Source organism: Empidonax traillii, unplaced genomic scaffold (assembly GCF_003031625.1).
Source record: "Empidonax traillii isolate 1590-97213 ecotype Southwest subspecies unplaced genomic scaffold, ASM303162v1 scaffold539:size425684, whole genome shotgun sequence".
Lineage (NCBI taxonomy): Eukaryota > Metazoa > Chordata > Aves > Passeriformes > Tyrannidae > Empidonax > Empidonax traillii.
In genome coordinates, this window is record NW_020955732.1 from 58,806 (window position 1) to 74,413 (window position 15,608).

General features: G+C 35.8%; 1 protein-coding gene across 1 annotated transcript in view; it reads right to left on the reverse strand.

The window, feature by feature from the left end:
• Nucleotides 1–15,608, reverse strand: part of LOC114064379 (CUB and sushi domain-containing protein 1) — a gene marked incomplete at both ends in the record, with an annotated part of 349,288 nt that overhangs the window by 49,923 nt on the left and 283,757 nt on the right. The window contains 5 exons of the mRNA XM_027897375.1: nt 1,753–1,941; nt 12,059–12,172; nt 12,329–12,409; nt 13,693–13,838; nt 15,205–15,382. Coding sequence (XP_027753176.1) covers nt 1,753–1,941; nt 12,059–12,172; nt 12,329–12,409; nt 13,693–13,838; nt 15,205–15,382 — 708 coding nt within the window. The remainder of the gene's footprint in view (nt 1–1,752; nt 1,942–12,058; nt 12,173–12,328; nt 12,410–13,692; nt 13,839–15,204; nt 15,383–15,608) is intronic.

Below are 15,608 nucleotides of genomic sequence, written 5' to 3' on the forward strand. Positions count from 1 at the left end.
GTAGATCTGTAGGTAGATCAGTGCAGTTCTACAAACCTAGATAAATGTACACTGTTCTGGACCACACAAGATCCCACAATAGGATATTTGTTGCAAAGTGCAGCAATACAGGGAAATGCCTAAGCTAGGTATGAACGAGCTAGTCTGAGTAATAGCCATCAGTGGAAGCAGTATGGCCACATCAGCATTGCCTTCTGCCCCAACAAGCTCATTGTGCTGAGATGTAGAACTAATTAGTCCAGCAAAGCACATTGCTAATATGTCCACAGGGAAACAAGCAAGTATCTCTGCAAGGCACTGCAATGTGGCATATTTGAATATCAACTTGTTGAGAGTAGCTCAGGAATCTCTACATGCATTGTAATTGAGAGGTTTTAAATATGCCATTATCTTCCTCACTTAAAGTTGCTGGTAGGTGGTAGAAAAAATTACTTCTGTAAAGCTGCAGAAGAGATGAATTTGTAAGAATATCATTTCATGTCATGAAATGAAAATGCTTAAAAACATAGGAACTAAATTCTCCTCTCAGATCTGTAATTGATAATGTGGTTTCATTACACTTAAATTCATAAGAAAGCAAACAAAAGAATGCATCAGGCAAATTAAGCAGTTTCAACACTATTTTTCAAATGAAAACAAAGTGATCAGGCCACTAAAAAATTTCCAGGTATGCTATATATTTTCTTGATTAATTATAAAATAGAGTAGAGGAAAAGCTAGTCTTAATGAATTTTTTGCAGACTTTTTTCTGCACTAACCTGGCATGGACCAACATACATATTATGAAGAAATATTATGCTAATGAAGTGGCATTTTTAAAATAATTAAAAATGTTGTGGGTTTTTTCAGAATTTTGTTACCAAAAAGCGAAAAACCAATTGATAATTTTAGACATTAAAAACTTATTATTTAAGAGAAATACTTGGAGCAAGATACCAAAAAAGATATGCGCTTTTCATATTTTTCATGCTCTGAAACTCCAATACTGAATATTAATTGTTTCTATCATAGTTATCATATATTCTTGGTTAATGAGCAAAGATATGATAATGGTTTCCAAATGAATAAAAATATATTTAAGAACAATTAGAAACTAATTATCTTAATCAATCAATGAGAACACATCAAGTGACAATAAGCTCAGAATTCAGGAGAAAATAATAATCAAGTAGGGCCCTTTGAGGGGTGATACTGTGAGTAGCACTAGAAATTGGGGTTTTTTCATTTCTCTACTCTTTGCCTCAAAAAAGATGTTAAAAAAATCTAACAGTGGCATATTCAATCAGTGAACAGCACTGGTCTGCTATTCTATGGAGAAAGACAGTTTTTGAACTCAAATTTGAGTATTTAGACTCAATTAATTTTTTAATTTGGACAAATGGAATTATAAGCCCAAAATACTTCCTCAGTAGGAATGAACCCTTACAAACCAGCATGTTAATTTCTCCTTTTAGGCACCTCAATACATTTCCCAGGAAACAGAAAACTATGTGACTTTCATAGGAATGCTGCAGCTGATACTGCTCCTCCTCTGACAATACCTAAGAAAATTAAAAAACTTTATCTTGAATACATCTATAAAAAATTTAATTGGCTAACAGATTTAGATTTAAGGCAAAAGTAACAGAAATACTGAACTATTTTTTAAGTTTTAGATGTGTCACTGCATTATGAAACAAACAACTGGTTATCAAGGCCCAGTCAACAGAATATTTGGTCTTTGTGATTAGATAGAATTTAAATCTCTCTTACCATCAAATACCTCCAGCTCATCAAATTGCTTTTCACTTTGAAACATTTCTACAAAAATGGAGATATTATATCCTGGCTCAACCTTTATAGTCCAAGAACATGTCTGAGAGTTGGGATAGGTGCCTGGATAACCTGGACTGAGGATCACTCCTGATGATTCTGTACGGATTTCATTCGCTGGACATTGTGCTAAAAAGGACACAAAAAGAAGAACAACAAGAACAGCAATGAAATAAAGTGCTTCCATTCCATGAAATGCATGCTTCAGCTTCAGTTTCCAAATGAAAAGATGTTAAAAACATATTCTAAATGGAAGGAACAACACAGTTCCCTATAGCACACAGAGAAACAGAACTGCTTTTATAAACCTTGTATTAGGAAACAAGATACTAATTATAGTAAAACATTAATCCAGAAATACGTTAGAGCCCAAAGGGTTTCCAGTCAAGGGATCCACATATGCCGGTGTGATCAAAACAGGTGAGGTAAAAGTCCTGGTAAAACTTTTTATTTTAAATGTTAAAGTCTGCTGGAGCAACTTGAGGATTAAGAGCTGGTCTTCAAAGTCGTGAATTAGTAGTATCCTGGAGAAATCAGTAATGCTGTCAGACTTTTTCACAGCAAGACAGAGATTCTTTTCAACACAGGAAAACTATCACCTCTCTGGAGAGACTATGCTTTAGGAAACAGCTACAATCATCCAAATATGACAAAAAAGCAGGTGCAAAGTGTATGTCATTTGGATTGGGAAATGGGACTGTAGCAAGTACCTCTGGAGTGTTTTTTGTAAACATGCCATATCTAAAAACTACCATCACAGAAGGTAAGGATACAAATAGCTTTTGTTGCTTGATTTTCCTCAGCTTCCTAGGGAGTTAAGGAAATGACCACTGACCAAATTACTCATGAAACCAATTATTTAGTAGTCATTCAGATTTGAGGTTTGCAAACAAAATCTGAGTGTTATACACATACAGTAAAGACAAGACTAAAGCCTGGTGATCTCAAAAAATGGAAAGCCTGATGGTACATCTTATTCCAGAGAAGTTTACAGTTGGGTTAATTTAAAAGGCTATAATCGCAGCCTTTGTATGGATGGTCTTTCAGCTAAATTCTCACAGGTATTGTTTCCAAAGAGATGTTATAAGTATCTTCTTAAGAACAGGCTGCATGTTTGCTTACTCCATTACCTGAAGTTTTCAGAATCTTAAATATAGGACTGTCAAGTAAGAATAAGATTCAAAATTACATTTTGAAAAGTCTGAGATTAGTTTACAGTGATCCCCAGAACACTGTCACAAAGTGTTGAGATATTATTCATTAACTCAAGAAATTCTCTGCAAGCATCTTAAAGAAATGAGTCAGGGAACGAAATGCAGTGAAAACACAGAGGAAAGTCACCAACTCAAAGTGAAAAATGTTAGTTTCCTTCGGGAAAAAGAAATGTCATATAACAGGAAGAATGACAATCACACTCTGATAGCACAGGCCCTTAGACTATGAGCATCTCAGAAACCTGTGGCAACGCTACAGATGAGAACTGGTAAGAATGGTCTGCAAAAAGACCAGGAAACTGGGAGGAGTAGGGGGGACAGATAAAAAACCCAAAGAAATTACTTTTCCTGCCTTTTTATTTCAACTGCTTTGCTCTTGGCTCACTTACTTTTTCTTGTAAAGGATACCAGAGACAAAAAGTGAGGAAAAGGGACAAGAAAACAGCTTCTTTTCTAGATTTGAAAAAATAACAACAAAAAATATATTTTTTTCAAAAGCAGGTAAAAGTTTTCAATAACACAGAAAGACTGCTCCTAGCTTTCTCATTTGTCACAGCCAAATCTTAAGAAGGAATCTGAAACCAATTTATTCATCACAGGAGGATGTGCCTTTGCAGATGTTTCCTCATGCACTTCTCTCATAACTGAGCAAAAGTATGAAGCTGCTTTGTATTTAAGAACATTTCTTCGGTGGGTAAATATTAAAAATCAACAGCTAAAAAGTCAGAGAATTTCCTCGAGCAAATAACCACATGTACATGACATAAGACAGAGATCAATGAAGGATTGCTGTAGGAACTCTTTCCTCCATATATATTCTATTGTATTCACTTATTGGACTTCAGAACCTTACTAGCAAAACAATTCCCAAAAGAAAGAAGTACTGTTCATACGAAAAAAAAGAAAAAATGCACCTTTCTAATACAAATCAGCACAAACAGTGATGGACAGGATGAAAGGGGATATGGAATATTCCTCTGCAGTACTGATACAAACCCAGCATATTTCTAGAGCAAATCCAGTAAAATGGAAAACCTTATATCCTTCTAACCTCTAAATCGCTTAGTATCTCTCTTGTGCTAGAGAAGAAATGACCAATGAGCTATACCTTTAAGTCTTTAAGATTCACTTCCTATGGCTGAGTTATTAGACAAGAGGTCCCTTCCAATCTCAGCCATTCACAGGAGACAAACCATAGGGACTTATGAGTGCAGCACTTCTGGAGTAGTTCAGGGATACAGGAAGGCAGACAGTGTCTTGCTCCTCTGCAGTTTGGGAAGCTGGCTGTACCACAGGGTTATGTGGCAAATTGAAGTGTTCATCTTGGCAGCTTTTGCTGGCTTTTCCTGTACCATAAGGAATTACTCACCAACTCCCCCCCAGTATAACTTAGCTGCTGATTACATAACAATCTCTCTGTGAAAGCTGTACTTGAATATTTTACAAGACTCATATGGTTAAAGACATAAAACTGAGATATGAGACAGTGAGACTGCTTCACCTTGCTTTGTGAAACAAAACACACATCCATTTTTTAATAATATGAATAACTAATACCTATAATTTGAATAAACTCCACAGTATTATTTTCTTCGTAGCATATACACAACAGGTAAAAACAAAAACCTGCAATTTTGACCTTTTTGTTCTATAATATTAGCTCTTGCCTTTAGCATGGTATTTAAAAAATAGAGTATCCTAAATACGAGGTGCTTTGGTTGAGGCAAATATATTTGTGTTGGTCTAGCTGAGATGGAGTTAGTTTCCCCCTTATCAGCCCTCACACTGCTGTCCTTTGTATCGGTAATTAGCAAGGTGTTGTTAACACACCAGAGTTTTGGCTACTGCTGAGCAGGGCTGGCACAGCATCATCCCTGTCTCTCCAACATTGCGACCCACATCCCCCCAGTAGGCTGGGGCTGGGCAAGATCTTGGAAGTAGGCATAGGCAGTACAGCTGAACCAAATTCACCAAAGGGATATTCCATATGATATGACATCTGCTCAGCAATAAAAGCTAAAAGGAAAGAGGAGGAGGGGTGGGACGTTCATTATTTAAAACAGATACACATGCTGAAGTCCTGCTTCCTGAGAAGTGTCTGGACATCACTTGCTGATGGGAAGTAGAGAATAAAATATTTTGTTTATTCCTTTGCTTGTGCATGTGAACTTTCATTTTTGCTTTAGTAAACTGCCTTATCTTTATCCCTTGTATTTTCTTCCCTCTTCTTGCTGAGGAGGGGAGTGATAGAGTGGCTTGGTGAGCACCTGACATCCAGCCAAGGTCAACCCACCACAATATTACCCTGTTGATACTGTTTCTTTTATTTGTCAATTGATTAACATGTTAACATTGTATTCTTCAGTATTATATTTCATAAAATCATAGCATAGAATCATAGAATCATAGAATAGAATCAGATGGGTTGGAAAGGACCTCTGAGATCATCAGGCCCAACTGTTGATCCACTACCACCACAGTTACTAGACTTTGGCACTAAGTGCCACATCCAGTCTCTTCTTAAATATCTCCAGGGATGGAGAATCCACCACCTCCCTGGGCAGCCCCTTCCAATGCCTGACTTACCCTCTGTGTAAAGAATTTCTTCCTAATATCCAACCCCAACTGGGTTTTTATCCAATCCAGTTGGATAAAATTTATTTTGTTTATTCTATTTATTTTGTTTATTCTATATTTATTCTATATTTATTCTTCCTAATATCCAACCCAAGCTCTCCCCCGTGACAGAGCTTGAGATCATGCCCTCTTGTCTTACTGATAGCTGCCTGGGAAAAGAGACCAACCTCCACTGGGCTACAACCTCCTTTGAGGTATTTTAAGAGAGTTGTGAGGTCACCCCTGAGCCTTCTCTTCCCCAGGCTAAACAACCTCAGCTCCCTCAGCCTCTCCTCACAGGACTTGTGTTCTAGTCCCTTCACCAGCCTCGTTGCTTTCCTCTGAACCTGCTCCAGCACCTCAAAATCCTTCCTGAATTGAGAGGCCCAGAACTGGACACAGCACTCCAGGTGTGGCCTCACCAGCACTGAGTACAGGGGAAGGATCATTTCCATGGTCCTGCTGGCCACATCATTCCTGAAACAGGCCAGGATGCCACTAGCGTTCTTGACCACTTGGGCACACTGCTGGATTTGATACTTTCTGGACACTCTTGTTTTTTATTTATTTATATATTTATTTATATATTTATTTATATATTTATAAGCCTATATTTATAAGTATATTATTTATAAGTATATTTATACATTGAAAATATTTATTATATAAGTATATTCCATGAATTTTAGAAGCGGCTATTATAAAATACTTTGGAGTGATAACAGGATAAAAAACTTTTAAAAAATCAAAAAATAATATTAGGCACATTGTAGGACATAAGTAATCTCTTTTGCATTCATTTTTAACAATATTGTTGCACACTTAAATTTCGAGTACTGTAATTTGTTAGTTTGCACAGATTCAGACATAGGGGCAATATTTACAGAAGAACAACAGGAAATACTACCTATCTTTATGCTACACAGTCACGTAACTGTATGTAGTAGGGCGGTGTCATGAGAAGAGTAATTCTGCAGCATAACACTCTCATCATATCCTAGTTTTGAGATACAGATTACTTTACCTGGATTTTGGAGGAATCTGTTTCACGTTTTTGGGGGAAGGCCTGACCATCCAAAAGTACTTCCGTTGTCTTCATCTTTGATTTTGCTTTTCATTCATAAATATTATCACCACAATAGGACAATAGTATCACACCATCTCTCTGACTTTAGTGTTTTGAGCAGTTTAAAGATTATATTAGAGACCTTCACCTTATACTGAATGTCCACCATCTATTTTACTAATATGTCAATTTTTGTGACCAATATGGGAATACTTCTTGCTGTCACAATGTTCATCATGCTTTAATTTACATCTCTACATTTCCCTAACAGCAATTACAAAATGCAAGGAATTTGTCGCAAGAGGATATAAGGGTAGGATGAGAGCAGGTGCTTCAAGTGTATAAACAGAAATCATGAATGTTCAACTACTAGCAAACATAAACTCATGCACGTTGACAGAATGTTCTGTAAGGTGTCTGAGGCTCTGCACATTAGAAAACACCTGGCAAGTTATCACAGCATCAAGCATTTCGAGAAAAACCCTCCTCGGATAGACCAGACAGGAAGGGAAAGGGAGCTGTAAGAAAGCTGCAGTGTGGTGTGATTACAGCTGCTCTGGTGGTCATTCGTTCAGAATGGTGTAGAAGTGGTCATGGAGACTCATTTTTCTTGCCTGTCAGATATGTCATCAGACTTGTATATAGTATCCTAGGACTTGGCCTTCTATCAGATAATATATTTATTGCCTACTAAAACATAGTGGCATAGCTTAGGAAAATGGAAAGTTTTCTGGTATCTTTAAAAAATGTGAAGTTGATTTAAACAAAGACTATGTAAAAAATTGTAAATTATGGATAAAATGCAGAAATACAAGAAGGTAATCCAAAAATTAGTTTGAAATAAAATATGTAAATTGCATAGAATGTAGCGATTTTATTCAAGTCTATCAGGATCAAATGGTATTGTATAAGTGCAGTTCCATATTGTATCATCAGAAAAGAAATAGAATAGAACTGGAAAGAGTATTGAGAAGGATGACAAGAATGATTAAAGGTATGAAATATCCTCTAGTCTGTAGAATATTTCCATAAATATGGTGAATAGAGAAAAACTTATTACTGTTTTTTTTCTCCATAAGAACTGGAGGACATGAAGTGAAAACAGTAGGTGTTGAGTTCAAAGCAGACAGAGAAATGACTTCACATATTACATAAATAAATTGTGCAACTGCTTGCACTATTTATATTTTGTGGATTTAATGCATATACATGGGTTCAAAATAGGACTGAATAATTCCGCTGAAGAAACAGCCTTATGGGATTTAAAATATAAAGAACATTGCTAGCCTAAGAGTGGCTTAGCTACAGTTGAATTGAGGCCTTAATTAACTGCATGCTTGCAACAATCTTCTGTTCTTCACTAGAAAATCATTACTGGCCAGTGCTAGAGATGGAACACTGGGTATATTGTGTAGTATATGGAATTTTTGATCTGATTCAGAAATACATGTTTCCTCCCCTAAGATATTTAGGTTTTCAGAATGCATCATGAGTACTTTCAAATATTTATCTATAAGTAAACACCATAAAGATGATCATTAAAACCACAACTTTTAAATTATCTACAAATATTTCATATGATCCAGAAGAAATCTTCATAAATATAAGGCAGGGTTTCAGCATTAAATAGGAGTTAAATTCAACATTTATCTCCATTGTAATACTGGAGAGGTTGGAATAGACATACACTCAAGTAATTCTATTTTTCAGAAAGGAAAATTGCATTTATTTAAAGATACAACTTGTCTGAAGAAAGGAAATCAGTTGCATTAAAATTTATCTAAAAAAAATCCGCTCTTATTTCTGTCCAAAATAACTGTGTCAGAATCTTTACTCTAATGTCTCCAATAGTATTGTCTTCTGTCTCTGAATCACTCAGATGGCACTTTTTTTTTTTATCAGATTAGCTCTTTTGATGTCCTCCTTCCAACAAAGTTTTGCTACCTTCACATGAAAAGAATACATGACTGAAAAACATTAACAGGTGGTATTCTTCTCAGACAGAACTGTATTATTTAATCTTCTAAATGAAAAAAAAAACAAACAACCAAAACCCATCGTGTACTAAAGATGTTCCTAAAAATCAGTTAGAAACAACTTATAGAATAACAAAATTCTAGTAACTTTAGTTTATGGGGTATTTTGGAATAACAATAAATAACAAATACAAGAAAGGGAAGAAATTCACAAAATCCACAAAGTGAGGGAAATACAGAGCTGCTAGTATTCATCTGTGCATTGGGTTTGTATGAAAGGGTTTTGGTAGTGAGAGGCTTGCAGGGGTGGCTTCTGGGAGAAGCTGCCAGGAGCTTCCCCTGTGTTTAATGGACACAGGTACCAACCGGTTCCCAAGATGAACTTGCCACTGGCCAAGGTCAAGCCTATCAGCTACAGTGGCAGTGTCTATGTGATACCACATTTAAGAAGGGAAAAAAACCCCCACACAGCAGCAGGCACAAGAGAGGAGTAAGAATATGTGAGCGAAACAATTCTGCATATACCAAGGAGGGCGAGGTGCTGGAGCAGAGATTCCTCTGCTGCTTGTGATGAAGACCACAGAGAGGCAGGCTGTGTCCCTGCAGCCCATGAAGGTCCACAGTAGAGCTTACAGAATCATAGAATCATAGGATTTTTTTGGTTAGAAAAGATCTCTAAAATCCTTGAGACCACTATTCGTCTAACACTAAGTCCACCACTAAACCATATCAAGTGCCACATCAACACATCTTTTAAATAGCTGTGAAGATGGTGAGTCATCCACTTCTCTAAGCAACCCATTCCTACCCTTTGCAAGCCTTTCGGTGAAGATATTTTTCCTGATATCCAATTTAAACTTCTATGGTGCAACTTCAGGTATTTTCTCTTGTCCTATTACTTGTCACCTGGGAGAAGAGACTGATCCCAAACTCACTACTCCTTTAAGGTAGAAAGCAATACTCATCCTCCTTTTTTCCAGGCTAAGCACCAGTTCCCTCAGCCATTCCTCATAAGACTTGTCCTCTAGACCCTTCACAAGCTTCATTCCTCTTTGGAAATGCTGCAGATACCATCTGCAGCCTGTGTAGGACTCCAGGCTGGAGAAAGTGGATGCTTGAAGGAGGCTGTGATCCCATGCGAAGCTGCCCTAGAGCAAACTCCTGGCAATACATGTTCCCCATGGAGAGAGGAACCCATGCTGGAGCAGGTTTTCTAGCATGACTTGTGATCCCACAGGGGACCCACACTGGAGCAGTCTGTTCCTGAAGGACTGCGCCCCATGGAAGGGACCCACACTGGAGCAGTTCATGGAGAACTGCAGCCTATGGGAAGGACTCACACTGGAGAAGTTTATGGAGGATTTTTTGCTATGAAAGGGCACCTATGCTAGAGCAGAGGAAGAGTTTGAGTAGTCCCCCTAAGAAGAAAGAACCAGCAGACACAATGTGAATTGACCACAATCTCCATTCCCTGCTCCATTGTGCTTCTGCCAGGGAGGAGGTACTGAAAATCTGGAGTGAAGCTGAGCCTAGGAAGAGAAGAGAAGTGGGGGGAAGGTGTTTTTAAGATTTGATTTTATTTTCTTAATTTGATTTTTTTTTATTTAATTTGATTTAATTCTTATTTTAACTCTGATTTGATTGTTAATAAACTCAATTAATTTTCCCCAAGTTGAGTCTGTTTTACCCATGGCAATAATTGCTGACTGATCTCTCTTTTTATCTTGTCTCAAGAGCTTGTCATTATATTTTGTCTCCCTTGTCCAGCTGAGGAAAGGAGTGACAGTGTGGCTTTAGTGGTCACCTGAAATCCAGCCAGGGTCAACCCACCACAGTTAACAATGTCTGAAACGGCTGCAAAGAAACATCAATACGGTCAGAGAAAGCCATGAGTTTGCACAGCATCTGCAAGACCTGTTGGAAATAATCTGTTTTTTATACATGGCTAATCATTTTCAGAGGCTCCTAATATCTCTGTAGATTTTATGATAACTGTTCAGTTTACTTTAGGTTTTCAGTTTTCATTGACACTAATTGACATAGTCAAGAGTTAAGTTACTGCTGTTACTGTCAACTGAAAACTGAAGTCTGGATGTGCAGTATAATCATCTTATTAAAATATAATTGGATCAGATAAATACATTGATTGAAGAAAAAACCCCTAAAAATTAATAAGTATTGAGTTATCTGATCAAGAAAGATATAGAAATACACAATTTTATCATTACTTTATTTTATGGTGAGGGTCTTGAAGTGAATAATAACTCTTCCACTCAAAACAAAGACATGGAGTCCCTGACTCTGAATCTGTTACAGATCCAAGCTAATTGTATGAACGAGTTAAGAAAAGGGAGGTAAAACCCCCCACTTGGGTATGGGTGGTCATGTGAATAAATTTCTTATAGGTGCATTAAATATATTATGACACTAATAAAATAATACAGCTTGTACTATTGAATTCTTCATTAATTTTTAAATCATGGAAATAGAGAACAAGGGCAACAGGAAAGAAGATGTGCAAACAGCTCTTAATAAAGCATCACAATGATTGCTGTGCTTCCAGCACTGCCTGTTGAGCACATGGATGTTTTTACCTCATGCTGTAGAAGATGCTCTAATTACCTACTACAGACCAAAACTAAGCCTGGATAATATGCTATGAACATTAGACCTTCTGTTAACTTTTTTAATTCCTTAAAATTTTAATGATGGCATCTCATCACTAACTTTTATTTTCCAAAGAAAATGTTGAGTTACTTCAGGACAAAATTCTACAAATGCTTTCTTGATCACTTTTCATAATTTCAAAATCTTTTTTTCATCCAATATTTAAAAACCAACCAAAATAAAGACAAAAACAAACAACAGCTGTTGAAAAACAAAATTTGGAGGACTGAGTACACATTTCCAAGATGAACAAATTGTGTATGAATACACATCTAAAAATTATTCATATTTTTTAATTCCTTGTTTGAAATACTATGTCACCATATTTTTGAAAGCATAGAGGATAGATTCTCATTACATTTTGAAAGCTTAATTTAAATTCATATTTTTAAAATTCTTCAAGAGTTAAAAGAAATCTTTGGTTTTATAAGAAGCAATATAAAATATATTAAATGATTTTTAGAAATCAGTGTTTCATTAATGGTGGAGTTAAATATTTAAAACCACTTTTCTTTTGATTCTAAAGCATGTATGTGCCTGTGCAATATCCTTAAAGACCAATATATGACAATGTGTGCATCTCTTAAATATTAGAGAAATAAATGGAAAATTTTCTTTTAATTTAAGGAAAAGGTAGTGCCTAAAAATTTGATGCTTTCTGTAGGATGCACACTAATGATATACAGACCACATAAGCATATATTTACCTTCACAAGATGGAGAGGATCCTTCAAACTGCAACTGTGCATTCAGTTTGCAGGTTAATATATCTTGTCCAACAAGGGTGAAACCAGGATGGCACCTGTACTTCACAAAATCTCCTGGAAAAATTATTGACAAAAAAAAGTTAAACCCCCAAAATCCTTCAAACAGAAGTATATCAAAATCTCAGATGGAAGATGAAATTTATTAATAGCTTAGTTTATTTAGAATTCAAGTGAAAACAGAAGAAAGAAAAAGAAATACCATTTGTTTACCTATTTCAAAATCATCATCTTCTGTAAACAAATCTGCATGTGGAACTGTGGGTGGAGGTTGGCACTTCCTCAGCTGATAAGCTGTAAATTTAAGTGAAAAAAACCAAAAATGATGTGTTAAGGACTATTTTACAGAAAATTCATTTCACACTCATACTTCCCAAATTACCAGAGCTCCACTGAAAACCTCACAATTTCAGTTACAACTTTTTCCAAGTTAAATGTCATGACATCACATGAGGGTGGTGAGGCACTGGAACAGACTGCCTAGAGGAACTGTGGTTCCCTGGAAGTGTACTAGTCCAGCCTGGATAAGGTTTTGAGAAACCTGGTCTAGTGGGAGATGTTCCTACCCATGGAAGGGGTTTGGAACTAAATGATCATTAAGGTCCCTTAAAATGTAACTCAAAATCTCTACTCTTCACATTTGTTTCTTATAATAAATTGTGAGCAATCTCATAAGGAAAGTGACCACTAGCTGAAAAAGCCATTTCTGGATTAAAAAAATCCAAATGAAGTAGCATGCCTACAAAATTTAAGTTTGTGATTAGAGCACACACACTAAAGAAAAACTCTCCTCTCCATTGAACTAATTTCCTGGACAACTTGACAGTCCTATACACTTTAGTTTTTGCTTCTCAGGTAAGTGCTTTAGGTGACCATGCATCATGACTTTCTTTTAGGAGAAAAACACAGAAAAGAAAACTATTTCAGACTCTGAGTAACAATTCTGTAAGGACTTCCCTTTGCAAACAGGTATCTTCAGGTACTCTGTTTCTGTGGCATTTCGTCCTGCCCTTGTGAATCAATTCACTCTATCTTTTTGAAAAACAGTCCAGATGCCCAACAATCTCCCACTGAATATATATAATTTGGGTAACTTAGAACTAGAACTGAAATTCAGCATTTAGATGCCTAATTTGCTCAACCTGTAACCTTGAATGTAACTTTGAACAAAGTATTTTGCTAGATATCAGTCTTTGAGCTATTGTTCAGTCCTACCCAAGCATCCTAGAAATCTCTCTGACCATAAGCCCTAGGCATGGTCAGCTGGAGAACAATTTTATTAGAGAATGTTAAATGCTAACTAATATATAGGCCAAAGTAATTAAAAAGGTAAAAGATTAATATTAGATAGTGACAATTAACATTAAGGATAGGAAACAGTTTATTCAAAGCTACAAATTAATATTCTTAAGATTATTAATTGTGTGATTTTAAAAACTAGTTTTTACTGTTATTTAGAAAAAAAATAGCAAGTCCTTGAATCCTGGTAAATCAGTAAATCACAAAGTTAAGAAATATTTTCAAAAATCACTAATTGACCATGGTAAATAGGTGTTAACTCTACATAGGAAACCAACCATGAAAATTGAGGACAAAGAATCCTCCTGTTGAAAAATCACTGTGAAATTTGAGGAGGACTTGATTGGTGGAACTATAAGCTGTTTCCAGAGCTGTGTTCCCACTGAAAACTCCTAGCTGAGGCGAATTATGGTCAGGACCATCCCTAGGAAATGAAACATAAAAAAGTTAGCTGAAAAATCACCGTTCCTAAGATTTAAATTAACAGTCTCTTTTTTTCTGGAGAGCAGGTTAAATTTTTGTAACAAAAATTATTTTAATGATTTTAAATTAGTTTGTTTTCTTTTTATTTCTAGTAACACAGAATAATCTTTCCATCTTAAAAGGATTATATTTTTTGAGAGATCAGGAGTTTTGTAAGATTTCATGGTTAACTGAAATTGCAATGTGTGTTCTCATCAAAAATTCTCATGTACGCATCAGCCAAAGCTCCACTCCCCCCCCCAAAAAAAAAAACCAAACTAGAAAATTCTTGTAACGTTATCATATTTCTAACATTTTTGACCCACATCCTTCAAGTCTTCAACTCATGACTGATACAGAGTTGTGGAAATATTCAAGTTACTCTTGTCTTTTAAATTAATCCCAAAGATGCCAAAGAGGATAATCTATGATGCATTTTAGGCTTGGTTTTATAGGTAATGAAAATACTAGAGGCAGCCCAATGGCAGTTCAGAAACAGTCATGCATCTCTATAAATTGTGTAAAAAAAATTCACCACTAGGTATAGGAATTGTGAGATGGGAGCAGCTGACTCATATGAATTATTTAAATCCTATTTTCTGTGCAAACTTTCCTTTTGCCAAACTCTCTGTAGCATATATGAGAAATAAGTCACTTTGCATCTTAAGTGAGGTAAGGACCAGACAGAGATGAGAAGATGTCTACCATATTCAGCATTGTCTATGCCTGCTGTTCTTACACAAGAATTTAGACTGCCCTGAGACCTCTTCCTTCAGCCAAGGTCACAAGCTGAGACAGGTTTGGGTAGCAAGAAATATAAGGTCAGAAAAAGGGAACATACAATATGAAGTTTAAAGAAATGGAAGTACAAGGCCTGTTAAAGAGTATGCCTATCAGCCATATTGACATGGTAAGAAAATTTAAGAAAATCTTACTTAATACCTAAATTAGTTAATGTCTAAAGATGTTAGAAAGTTTTGCTACAACTAATATGTATTGCCTCATATGTTCATGGAACACACAGTTGAACACAGTGCAGATTATTACATCACTTCGACCTAACATGACCTCAACTCAAAGGAGAGAGGTCAAATGAGCTGATTGATAACTGAGTTTGAGTTTCAAAGAATTTTTGGAACAATATTAATAAAGAGATCAGATTGTGATAAATAATATTTTTCCATATAACCTTACAACTTGTTTTATGCTATTCTTCAGCACATATGACAACCTAAAGAGCAATACTAAGAAAAGCTGTAGCTTGGAATAGTGAGATGTGATAAGTCAATCAGAAAAAAAAATCACTTCTATTTTAAAAAATTGCATACCAAACTGCAATGTAGTCATTCACAGGTTCAGTTTGGAGTAAGGTAAAGTTGATATAAATCCCATGGCCTGGAGGTACAATAATTAACCAAGTACAGTCTTTGGAATTCGGGTATTCATCTGGAAATCCTGGGGAATAAACTGTACCATTCTGAGCAGTTACATTATAGCCACAAGGAGCTGAAAAAAAACAAATGAAAAAATTAGTAGGAGAAAATATTTTTTAATATTATGGATAAAATATCAAAATGCTATCAAAATCTAAAAGCTCCACATGACAAGACAACCTAAGTCTTAGTGTCAGCATTTTCCTTGGTTGTTTCTCAGAGACAGTAAATAGTGGCATTTCTAAGAAATAATTTATACCGGTGTCTTAGATTTAATTTCTTAAAATCCATCAAAATCT